Below are 13,792 nucleotides of genomic sequence, written 5' to 3' on the forward strand. Positions count from 1 at the left end.
GAAATCTATGCATATTAAATATTAATATATTACATATGTAACTAAATAAAATTTTCCAGATAATATCTGCTTATTTCTTAACATCTTCTTTTGTGTTCCACGAAGGAAAGAAAGTCATAAGGATTTGGAACAACATGAAGGTGAATTATCACTTAAAGGTTTATATTTTTATAATTTCAAAGTGGCCAATAGTCGCTAATCCTTGGCATAAAGACAAAGGAACTTTGTGCTTCACATTCTTGGTAGAATTAAAAAAGAAACTGTGTTAAAAACATCATTAAAGGCGTCAGTCTGGACGATGGACACAATGTGACATTCTGTCAGAGTAAATATGGTTTAATAAACGAATTAACTCCATAAATAATGTCTGTAATGACATTTTAAGGGACAATACGTCTGAGCATTGTCAGAAAATAGTGGATGTATGAGTTTCATGCCTCAGCAGTTCCTCAAAATGAATCGGCACAGGAAGATCGCTGGGGCCTTGCAACTAGCCCATTTCCCAGAATTATCTACTTGTTGTCAATTTGCACAGTGGAATTACACATGCAAATTGCACTGCCTGCACAAACACCACTTGGAGATGATAAAAACAAATTAACAAAGGCTATAGAGGAAGGATTTATTTCACTGGCTCACCCAGGTCAAGCAATACATGTATTTGACAATTATGTGTACCCAATTTTGGTGTAATTATATCTACAAATTATTCGTTGTAATCGTATTATTTTTTTCCTTCAACCTTCTTCTTAAACTCATAATTAGCTTCCATCGCTTCTCTCTCTCTCGCTCTCTCTCTCTCTCTCTCTCAAAAACAATTCAGCTGGCTGCCTTGTCAGACTAACAGTGAATAATCTCATCTAGATGTCACCCCTCTCTCCCTCATGCCACAGCACTGGGCTATATTGGTAATGGCTTGCACCCACTGTACACATGGGAGGTAAATTCAAGGGTCATTAAATATGAGAATAAGCATCAGGCCAAATGAACAGAAAAACAGGTTTACAGCCAGTCCAAAAGTCGAGCTATACGTAATTGGCTCTTAACATGGGTTCTCATATTCTGAGCTAAATAAGGAATCCCTGGACCTCCACGTTGGCTATTAGATATCTCACTGACTTTGTACATGCTCAGCTAATCTGCTCTAATGAATTCTGCCTCCCCAAGCTAGATCCAGATGACTTAAAATTATTACTATTTCCTCAGACATGCATTTGCTCATTTGAGACTCAACTCGGCTGGCTCTTGAAAAAGAAAAAAAAAGCCTGTCACAGTAAGATACTAATAATTAAGAGTTTAAGATGATTCATTTATCTCACTGCACTTACCACCTCTTATCTGTTTTAGCCAAAACTTAATAAGGGCCTTCAAGTTTTAAATAGCGAACTCCAAATTAACAAGAAATGACAAAAATAATGAACCAGAGGCCAGACCAAAGTAAGAGTGTCACTGTGTGAAGTCAATAATGTATAATAATTTAACATAATAAGATAAATAGCTAGTTATTCCACAGCAAGCTCAATAATATATTAAATTACCAAATTACCTTAAAAAGTTCCAGTGGTCCTTACCATTGTCACACATATAATAAAATTGGTGGAAACTGTAGGGTGGGTGATATCAGTTTGCAGTGAAGAGGAGGCCTACAAAGCATAAGTTTTGTATATATCTTAGTGAGTTACGTCCTATCATATTTACATAGCCTACATTTAGTGTGTTGTAGATGAAATTGAGGACATAATCAACAAATATATAAAGAAGGTTAAGTCCAATGCAAACTCAACTAAATTCACATACAGAGGAGCACCGTGGATTTTAACTTGAGTCGTGACATATTACAAAATGTGTGTAGAGATAGGGGAAATGTGAGAGCAAATTTACTAGGCACATTCAAAACTAGTAGCACCCCCACTGGAGGCGTCACAAGCACAAATTATATTGATGAACATTTCTGACATTATGTCAATACAAATGAGCTTGTTGCCCCTGAATCTGTGCTCACTAAATAAATAATTTGAATAAATAAGTGGTTTTGCAATTAGGCACAAAGCCCACCCATATTTAGTAACAAAACAGAAAACTGATGTTATTTGATATAAATAAGCAATTTAAGCATCAGTGTTTTTCGTCTGCCAGTGCCACAGGCTAAACAAGATTAGCATGCTAATCATTTGAATGATAATGTGATGATGCCCTCAGCTGTCTGAATAAATTGTGAGACATTGCTTATATAAGTACATTCTTATCACTGTAGAAAACATGAACAATTGTGTTTCAGTTCACCATTTCTAACAATCTAAAAAAAGGAATTCTTAACCAGAACTGACATGCAACAATGTTTAAACAAGTTTACTTTAGATATTACTGTTACAGCATATATTGATACTGAGAATAGCATTGCAATTACCAATATTTTGGTTAATCTGAGGGATTTTGTTGTTTATGATTAATCTCTGAGATCTGACAATCTTTCATTATATAGGCCTACTGATATGGCATACAATAAACATTACAAAGGTATCACTTATAAAATTACAATTTAGTACAAATCTTTTTAATGCAAAAGAACATTTATCCAAAAGGTACAAAATAGGGTACATGAATGGTTTCAGAAGACAATGTAGATCAATTTAAAAAATTAAAAAAACGTATTTTAAATGTTGACAAGAACATGCAAATGGATAAAGATTTTAAAATACTGAGATTATCGAGCTGGATAAATGATATAAATATATAAGATATAAGCAGATATAAATAAGCAGAAATATTAGTCTTAAAATGTTAAGCATAATAATTCAGCACACAGAAAATCAGCCACCATTATTTTGTTAAGGGGAGGGATTATAAAATGAGATTATAACGGCCAATCAGCGTCCATATTACAGCTGCAGCTCTACCACACATCCAATCACAAAACCGTATGTTCAAAACGCGGAAATACCGATGGCAAACGTAAATAGCATGTTTCATAATAACGTTATATCATCTGTCGCATTGCAATGCTATATTTTCTTTTCACATAAATGCGAGAGTTACGTTTTTGACAATTCGCTAGATTTAATATGTACAGTGGACTTCTCCCGTCGGGTCTCAGTGAGGCTGATCTGAGCTCGAATGAAGATGGTGATGAAGGGGTAACAGAAGAAAGCAGACCAGGAGTGACAGAAATAAACGAGCACGTATCATGTCAGTCAGTGACAGAGTCACACTCGACTTGTGTGCAGCTTGAATGTAAGAACCCAACAACTCATTTGCAGAATGATGCATTTGGCGATGACTGTCCTCCTGGAGTTTATCTGGATAAGTGGCAAGTACGTGGTTCTGACTGCAGTTATGCAGTTATATTGTCAAGAGTGCAGGTCGTGTAGTAATCAACTACATGTTTGAGAGAACATACTCAAATTAGGAAATGATGTATTGTTGGTGGAGAAATGGCTGAGGCTGTGGTGCTATATAGGCGTGCTATGGTTAATACTGTTAAAATTAAGACTATTAAAAGCAAATCAAGTTGCTTTTAGGGCAGTGAGCATTTATTTCAGTATTAATATGCAGGGTTGGGGAGTAACAGAATACATGTAACGGTATTACGTATTTAAAATACAAAATATAAGTAACTGTATTCCACTATAGTTACAATTTAAATAATCGGTAATAAGAATACAGTTACATTCAAAAATAATTTTGATTACTGAAGAGATTACTTGGCATTTTATTGTCATTTGTTTAATTTAATATTTAGTTCTTTCAGATGGAAAACATTTATAAATATATATGATCCAAAAGTATCCAAAGTACATTTGAACAGTGGTGAAACACTTTCTTATAATGTGTTACATTCATACGATCAGACAGAGAAGTAAGTTTGGAGCAGAAGAAATAGAAATAAACCTTGTGTAAATGATCAGCTTTACACTAAGCTAAAATGCTGTAGAATGTATTTTTAACATGTGTATTTTGTCTTTTATAGTCAAAACAGAAAAAAAATCTACCAGTGCTGAAGAAGTAATCCAAAGTATTTATAATACGTTACTGACCTTGAGTAATCTAATGAAATACATTACAAATGACATTTTACAGCATGTATTCTGTAATCTGTAGTGGAATACATTTCAAAAGTAACCCTCCCAGCCCTGTTAATATGTCAATGTTAAAGTGTTTGAAATGTATTTTATTTGATTGTTGAAGAGATTCAAAGATCTCCAGAGAGCAAAAGATGATCAGAGGATGAAGCAACCTCAAACAAAACGAGAAAGGAAAAAGCGCCATAAAAAAGGTATTCTAAAACCCATGCTACATTTATTCATTATTAACATGCAAGCATAAACACTATAAATACAGCTTTTTATGTGTTGTCACAAATGTTGCCACATGATTGGTTTGTTTAGGGGCCAGCATGCTACTAAAATTAACTTCATCAGAAACGAATATTATCCACAGGCTCTTTTACTTTTGGAGATGAACAGGACATTTCCAAAAATACATCCTATTGCCAATATATACACTTTAAGGTTCTCCCATAAATGAAAATTCTCTCATCATCCCAGATTTGTATGACTTTCTGCTGAACACAAATTAAGATTTTTAGAAGAATATTTCAGCTCTGTAGGTCCTAACAATGCAAGTATTTACCAACATTTTGAATATTCAAAATGCACATTAAGGCAGAGTAAAAGTAATCCATACAACTCCAGTAGTTTAATCCATATTGTCAGAAGTGATAAGATATGTGTAGGTGAGATACAAATCAATATTTAAGTCCTTTTTACTATAAATCTCCATTTTCACTTTCATATTCTTAATTCTCTGTGCATGTTGCCACCTACTGTGCAGGGAGGAGAATTTATAAGAAAAAAGGATTGAATATTGATCTGTTTCCAGCCCTCTACATTGCGAGTAAATTTCGCACTATGCAACCAAAAAACATCTGTTATTACCCACTGGCAAGTAAATATTAACATTTCACTTGCCAGTAAAAGAGGTGTGTAGTGTCGAAGCACCGAAGCCCTTGATTAAGAAGCTGGATTCAGCCTCGTCTTTCCCTGCACGCTGTCTCATGCGCGTAGAAAAAGCACTTGTGTCTCATTCAGTTGAACTCCGAGCATCTCAGGGAACCGCACCATGGATGACACAAGAGCAACTCTGAGAGCCTGTGAAGATGAACCACTTCTCAAATTCTCTGATGTGCTTGCCATCTACTGAGGCTTGCTCCAATCTCCCGCGAAAATTTAAACAATGTATAAACGTATTAATTTTATAAACGCAAAGCACTCCAGTTTCACTTAACAGCCATGTGAAGGCAAATGTCTGTGGTCATTGTGGGTTTATTCATGCAGCGTTAAAGGAGACCTATTATGCCCCTTTTTACAAGATGTAATATAAGTCTCAGGTGTCCCCAGAATGCGATACTTTGGTATCGATCCGCCCATCCCTATTACATAGCAACTGGCCCAAAAATTATATATATATATGTATGTATGTATATGTATATATGTGTGTATATGTATATATGTATATCTGGTCTCTGTGAATACAATCAGAGACAATGGTAACTTTTGCTGCATTAGCCGTGGAATAAGCTAACAAGCACATTCGGAAAGGTGATTTATAAACGTTCACAAAATATGAAGTGCTATATTAACAACTTCAGGATATAAAGCTGAAATGTCAACACAAACAGTTGGTACTGATCCATGCTTGAGAATCAAATTTTTTTTTAAATCCTGCATTATACTGACACTCATTCAAAAAGCAGTCCGGTGTAAAATTATTTGCACAAACATACACAAATGTTTGTATGGGGCAGGTTTCCTTCAAAAACAAAACTTGTCCACTGGGTCTTCAGTGGCCCTAATGCCGGGAGTGCATGAAGACTCTTATGTTCACTTTTACAGCCAACAACAGAACACTTATGACGCTTACAAAGCTGAGACATTATTCTTCTCACTGTATCTACTCCAGCATGGAAAAGAATGTCGGACTGTGTGTAGATAACTCAGGGGAGGATCTATGATAATAGGGTGGAGCCCGTCACCAGTCGTGGGCGAGGCCTGCTCTAACGTGACGTCACTTTATAGCAGAAATGAAAACCATTCATTTTGACATACTGTTTTTGATTAATAGAAATATAAGAAAGAGGAGTGGGTGGACTTTTAACATTGTAGAGTGGTTGTGTACACACACTGCCGACTCACATTTATGTACAAACACCATGTAAAAGTGAATTTTGCATAATAGGTCCCCTTTAATAACACTCAGTGAGACACAGGAGATGCCCTGCTCTATTTCTGTGGAGATGATAAAATGCAAGAAACAAAATCAAAGTCTTCCTTCATGAGAAATAAGGGCTTTTGTGTTAATCAGAGAGCCTTAAAATTATGTGTGAAATTGAAAAATGTAAGGCAGAAATTTTTTATAAATATTTTGCTATTTCATAATTGAACAGAATAGAATATCTATGCAGAATGCATGAAGCACACAGTGAGTTTGTATGGTAATTAATTGTCATATTTGTGAAACACCTAAAACAGACAATTAATAGTCATAATCGCAATTATTTGTTTGACAATTCATTGTCAACCAAATTTCACAATCGTGACCCCTAATTTCATTATTAGGTTTTAACCTTTTGAATAATAAAAAAAAATGTGTACGAAATTTCAAACAGTGATAACAGCTTGTATCGTTATTAAAAATGTGATTTCATGACATCATATAAATTGATAGAATGTGAAATTTGTAAATTTTTACTGTGATTAAAATAAAAAAAATACAATGTTCTATATTGCGTAAATATATATGAAGAGGCCCGCTCTCTCAGTTTGCTTAATATATTTTTTAGTTACATTATGCTTGCATGTCGTCAAAAGTCTGGCGAGTAAAAACAAAAATGTACTAGCCAATGATGATTCTTTCTCCAACATGATCGTAGAGGGTTGAAATTTCTCACCCACACCTATCATATCACTTCTGAAATGGATTTAACCACTGAAGTCGTATGGATTACTTTTATGAGCTTTTTGGTGTTTTAAAGTTTTGCTACTTATTCACTTGCCTTGTGAGGTCCTACAGAGATGAGATATTCTTCTAAAGAATACACATACACACAAATACAAACACACAGTCAAAAACATCTAAGATGGAATGAGGGTAAGTAAATGATGAGAGAAGTTTCATTTCTTGGTGAACTATCCCTTTAAGGCTGCTTTGTGCCTGCCGAAAACTCTGTGTAAGATACAATGCCACATAAAAGCCAGACTAAGTTAAGCCTGCTCTGAGCCACCTCTGCCCCTGGTATCAAAGGCAGTTCTGATGCTGCTTTGGTTTTGTGTAAATTAAATGCAGCATCAGATCAGACTTGAACTTTTCTGTTGTCATGACAGAGCATATATTTCATGATTTTGTTTCATATTTAAAAGTATATTTTCATTAAATAGAAAATTATGAATTTAGAATTAAATTAAGCATTAAAAGAATAGTTTTCATTAAAGGAAATTCTCTCATTATTTACTCACCCTCATGATATCCCAGGTGTGTATGACTTTCTTTCTTCAGCAGAACACATTTGAAGAAAAATAGAAAAATATCTCAACAGGTCCTTAAAAGGCAAGTGAATGGAGATTTCTCTTTTGAAGCTCCAAAAATCACAGACAGTCAACATAAATGTCATCCATACTATACCAGCCGTTAATATAATGTCTTCTAAATCGACACAATTGCTTTTGGTGCGAAAAGTGTAAATACTCTAAATCATGCTTCCGGTCAGCAGCTGTATTAGCATGTGACGTAATCGCATTGGGATTTGAAACACGTGAGAACTGACACATGTGCATCACAGCCGGAAGAGCAGCGCTGTTTACAATTAAGGAGGAGGAACGCTGTACAGTAGCCCGGTTGGTTTTGGTTTAGATCTGTATTTATCTGTTTCTTTACTTCCAGTGGTACATTTGTGTGCTTATCCTGGATGTATCAACTGAGTGGAGAACGTGAGATTATGTCTGTATCATTGCAATGCGAATACATCACATGAGACCGCTTGGACTCCACCCTCTCGTGAAGCATTGGATTATAGTTAAAAAGTACTTACATTTTGATCTTTTTTCGCACCAGAAGTGATCGTATAGCTTTAGAAGACATTAATTTAACTGTTGGAGTCGTATCGATGACGTTATGTTGACTGGCTTTGATTTTTGGAGCTTCAAAAGAAAAATCTCCATTCATTTGCATTTTAAGGACATACTGAGCTAAGATATTTTTCTTCAAATGTGTTCTGGTGAAGGAAGAAAGTCATACACACCAGGGATATCTTGAGGGTGAGGATATATGATGAGAGCATTTTAATTTTTTGGTGAACTATCCCTTTAATCTCATAAAATTATTTATGCGATTGTAATTGCTATGTGAATGCAATTGTGCTCTGAGCACCATTCAACAGTCTGTGTGTAACACCTCTGAATTTAAATAAGCCTGTAAAAATGGTCACACAAGCCCATTATAATACGTGTAATCTCTAGGTTTGTCATTACTTGGTCTAAATACTTTTCTGTCATTACCTCAGGAAAACACTGCTCCCTCTTATAATGTTTGCTGGTGTATTTAAGCATTTTTGCACGTCAAGATGAGCGGTGGAAAGATGGCTTTTGACACTTTGAATTAACAGTATTTTGTTTTTGTTTTAAACAGGTGGGACTCCAAAACAGAACTGCGATACAGAGCAGAAAAGGTAGGACAAGTAGATCAACCAGTCACTCAAAAGATCAATGCATTATTTAGCAGGTCATGACAAAGTGTACAGGAAGTTCTTGCATAAATAACTTGAAACTTGTTTTCCTGAAATGCATCTCCTTGGACTTGACACACTTTGGCTGAATTAGTTTTTCAGTGATGAATTTAGCCTAACAGGTAGAGTCTGTGTTACAAAATACATTTTTTAAACCTTACAAAAACAAATTCCTGCACTTAAATTATTATAATTATTAAAATGTATTTTTTTTTTTACATAATTACTAAACAATTATTGCCATGGTATTCAACAATCACATTCAAATATAGTCTACCTCTCGAATGTTTGTTTTATTTGTTGTTTGAAATATTATCTTATACAGTTGTAGACAGACGTTTACATACACTTGGGTTGAAGTCATTAAAACTCATTTTATATCCACTCCACAGATTTCATATTATCAAACTATAGTTTTGGCATTTAGGACATCTACTTTGTGCATGACACAAGTAATTTTTCCACCAATTGTTTACAGTCAGATTGTTTCACTTTCAATTGACTATATCTCAATTCAGTGGGTCAGAACTTTACATACACTAAGTTAACTGTACCTTTAAGCAGCTTGGAAAATTCCAGAAAAATGGCTAATTGGAGTCAATTGGAGGTGTACCTGTGGATGTATTTTAAGGCCTACCTTCAAACTCAGTGCCTCTTTGCTTGACATCATGGGAAAATGAAAAGAAATCAGCCAAGACATCAGAAATAAAATTGTGGATCTCCACAAATCTGGTTCATCCTTGGATACAATTTTCAAATGCCTGAAGGTACCATGTTCATCTGTACAAACAATAGTACGCAAGTATAAGCACCATGGGACCACGCAGTCATCATACCGCACAGGAAGGAGACATATTCTGTCAGAAATGAATGTCGTTTGGTGCGAATCAATCCCAGAACAACAGCAAACGATTATGTGAAGATGCTGGATGAAACAGGAAGACAAGTATCTATATCCACAGAAAAACAAGTAACATATCAACATAACCTGAAAGGCTGCTCAGCAAGGAAGAAGCCACTGCTCCAAAACCACCTTAAAAAAGCCAGAATACAGTTTGCAAGTGCACACAGGGACAAAGATCTTACTTTTTGGAGAAATGTCCTCGGGTCTGATAAAACAAAAATGTGACTGTTTGGATATAATGACCATCATCATATTTGGAGTAAAAATGGTGATGCTTGCAAGCCGAAGAACACCATCCCAGCCGTGAAACATGGGGGTGGCAGCATCATTTTGTGGGGTATGCTGTGCTGCAGGAGGGACTGGTGCTTAGGAAGTTATAGCTCAGTTGCAAATAGGTCTTCCAAATGGACAATGACCCCAAGCATACCTCCAAGGTTGTGGTAAAATGGCTCAAGGACAACAATGTCAAGGTATTGGAGTGGCCATCACAAAGCCCTGACCTCAATCCAATAGAATTTTTTTTGGCAGAACTGAAAAAGCGTGTGCAATCAAGGAGGCCTACAAACCTGACTCCGTTACACTAATTATGTCTGGAGGTCAAATTTCAAGCAACTTATTGTTACAAGCTTGTGGAAGGCTACCCAAAAAGTTAAACAACTTAAAGGCAATGCTACCAAATATTAACATAGTGTATGTAAACTTCTGACCCACTGGGAGTGTGATGAAAGAAAGAAAAGCTGAGATAAACCAATCTCTCTACTATTATTCTGACATTTCACATTCTTAAATTAAAGTAGTGATCCTAACTGACCTAAGGCAGGGAATGTATTCTATGATTAAATGTCAGGAATTGTGAAAAACTGAGGTTAACTGTATTTGGCTATGGTGTCTGTAAACGTCTGAGTTCAACTGTATATCTAAAACTCACAGTCACAATGCATAACATCTTATCTTATAGCTAAACATGTTAGGATACTCACAAGGAGGGAAAAATATAAAGAACAAGTCTCACCCTAGTAAAACAGTTCTTCATGTTTGAAACCTGCTGCCCATTTCACTAAACCCACATCCAAATACTGAATGTCTGCATAATCCTCCAAATACAGCAGGTTTTTCAGAAAGGGACGCATACAGAACAAATTGAATCTCTCAAAGTATGCACGGTGGTCCTCTGGTGAACGATAACAAACATAAACACTTGTCATTCTGTGTCTTTGCACAGAGAGCCTGAAGAGAAACGGGAGGAGCACTGGAAGGAGCTCACGCAGTATTTTGGCATCAGTGATAGATTCAAGCCGCCTCCTTGTAGCAGGCCTCCTCTGATGGTAATAAATAATGATTTCCACCATCTACCTCTAGCACGCAGTGGGTGTCCTAATTCTACTCTGATGCTGTGAAAACATTTTTATCCCACTGCTTCTCTCTGTTCCATGCCTTCTGTATGTGCAACTCATAATTGTTTCCTCTATCAAATGTGAAAGACAGAGCGAGGAGGTGTCTTTTCTTCTACATGACACTGAGCATAACAGAATAGATCATATTATATTTAATGATGAGATTACCTTAATCTTGACACGAGGATGTAGCTACACTGTCTGTTCTGGTTGGTGTTTAATATTTCTTATATGAGGTGGATTTCTGCACTGAAGAATGTCTCTTGGCGGAAAGCACAGCACAGTAGAACGAAGAGCTCTCTCAAATGCTGTATTTCAGCGAAAGGGAGGGGAATGCTTGCAAATGAAACACTGGACAGCTTGTGTAACAAATGTGGCATTCATATTTTTCCCACTCATAAGCTGTAAAGGCAGCAAATTTTGTATAGTAGCACACACAATATAAAAAAACACCATATGCCTTTAATTGTCCCTGGCAAAAGGATTTGTTTTCAGTATTACTTATTTTTTCAGCACATTCAAGACAGGCCACAGTTTTAACCACCTTAAATTTCACCTTTTGTTCACAGTAGAATCCCTCAATTTGTTTCATAGAGCTTGGATATGTTACAAAAAATTACCTTATTTAACGCTACAATTTTTGCATCTAATGTTTTCATTGCAGTTAAATTTTGTATTGTATTGACATGTGTTACCGGCTTGGCTTTTTGACAGCCAGTACTGAAAACAGAGTTGATCTCCCAACAGGTCTCAGTTAGAATTGCTTTAAATTTGGCCCAAAGGAAAACAAATGTAAACCATGTGGTGGTTATTGTTACATTGGTAACTGTATTATTGCAAATTTGTCATTGCTTATACAGTATAAGTATTTGAATTTTACATTTTGTAATTGGTAGACGCATTTATCCGAAGTGACTTACAGTGCATTCAAGGTATACATTTCATCTGAATTTTTTTATGTGATTTTGTCTTTACACTTTGCTGTTTAACTTTGCATAAGGTATTATTATTCTTTCAGTTATTGATCAAATAATTATTTTTCAAATTTAGCATTGAGGGGTAGCAGTTGTTAGGGGGTTGTATTGTCTTGCCCACTTCAGCAACCAAAAACGTTGCTACCACTTTAACTAAAACATGTACCCATCACTTCTAGGTACAAGCTACTTGCAGTTTTGCACCATCATCTAAATGTCATCTATTGACAAACCACAACTAATGAATTTATGCTTAACAGTTGCAACTGATCTAACCTCAGATACAAACCAGCCTTGAAAGAACACAGTGGAAATAATTGGGGTTTCAGACAGTGAGTTAAACGGCTGATTCTTAAGGGTGCAGTCAGTAATTATTTTGTTTATGTTGAGCTAGCTGATACCACACTTGTCTTGGACATCATGCAAAAGCATTTGTTTTTGGTTTTCAGTGCCATTGAAGAAATAAAATAATATTTTATCCTCCATGGGGAGACCTACTCCTTGATAATAAGTCACATTTTATCAGGCCATTTATACAGTTGGTCAGAAGTTTACATACACTTTTGCAAAATACAGTTAACCTCAGTTTTTCCACAATTCCTGACATTTAATCATAGAACAAAAATTCCCTGTCTTAGGTTAGTTAGGATCACTACTTTATTTTAAGAATGTGAGATGTCACAATAATAGTAGAGAGATTGGTTTATTTCAGATTTTATGTCTTTCATCACATTCCCAGTGGGTCAGAAGTTTACATACACGTTTTAGTATTTTCTAGTGTCCTTTAAATTGTTTAACTTGGGTCAAAGATTTTTTGTATCCTTCCACAAGCTTCTCACAATAAGTTGCTGGAATTTTGGCCCATTCCTCCAGACAGAACTAGTGTAACTGAGTCAGGATTGTAGGCCTCCTTGCTCGCACACCTTTTTTCAGTTCTGCCCACAAATATTCTATGGAATTGAGTTCAAGGCTTTGTGAAGGCCACTCCAATACCTTGACTTTGTTTTCCTTTATCCATTTTGCCACAACTTTAGCGGTATGCTTGGGGTCATTGTCCATTTGGAAGACCTATTTGCGACCAAGCTTTAACTTCCTGGCTGATGTCTTGAGATGATGCTTCAGTATATCCACATAATTTTCCTTCCTCACGACCATCTATTTTGTGAAGTGTACCAGCCCCTCCTACAGCAAAGCACCCCGACAACATGATGCTGCCACCTCCATGCTTCACGGTTGGGATGGTGTTCTTCAGCTTGCAAGCCTCACTCGTCCAAATATAACGATGGTCATTATGGCCAAACAGTTACATTTTTGTTTCATCAGACCAGAGGATTTTTCTCCAAAAAGTAAGATCTTTGTCCCTGTGTGCTCTTGCAAACTGTTGTCTGGCTTTTTTAAGCTGGTTTTGTCGGGTATTCGACTCGTTTTACTGTGGATATAGATACTTGTCTACCTGTTTCCTCCTGCATCTTCACAAGGTCCTTTGTTTTTGTTCTGGGATTGAGTTGCACTTTTCGCTCCAAACTACGTTCATCTCTAGGTGACCGAATGTGTCTCCTTCCTGAGTGGTATGATGGCTGCGTGGTGTTTATACTTGCACACTATTGTTTGTACAGATGAACGTGGTAACTTCAGGCATTTGAAAATTGCTCCCAAGGATGAACCAGAGTTGTGGTGGCCCACAATTGTTTTTTTGAGGTCTTGGCTGATATCTTTTTATTTTACCATGATGTTAAGCAAAGAG

The 13,792-nt window shown here is 36.1% G+C and overlaps 1 protein-coding gene across 1 annotated transcript in view; it reads left to right on the plus strand.

Moving 5' to 3' along the window:
• The first annotated feature begins 2,951 nt into the window (after positions 1-2,951).
• The window catches only part of LOC127617447 (protein FAM204A-like), a 28,963-nt gene continuing 18,122 nt past the window's right edge, over positions 2,952-13,792 (plus strand). Inside the window, exons 1-4 of the mRNA XM_052089417.1 lie at positions 2,952-3,311; positions 4,186-4,273; positions 8,680-8,719; positions 10,903-11,005. Of these exons, the coding sequence (XP_051945377.1) occupies positions 3,063-3,311; positions 4,186-4,273; positions 8,680-8,719; positions 10,903-11,005 (480 nt within the window). The 5' untranslated portion in view covers positions 2,952-3,062. The remainder of the gene's footprint in view (positions 3,312-4,185; positions 4,274-8,679; positions 8,720-10,902; positions 11,006-13,792) is intronic.

This window comes from Xyrauchen texanus, chromosome 24, assembly GCF_025860055.1.
Source record: "Xyrauchen texanus isolate HMW12.3.18 chromosome 24, RBS_HiC_50CHRs, whole genome shotgun sequence".
NCBI lineage: Eukaryota > Metazoa > Chordata > Actinopteri > Cypriniformes > Catostomidae > Xyrauchen > Xyrauchen texanus.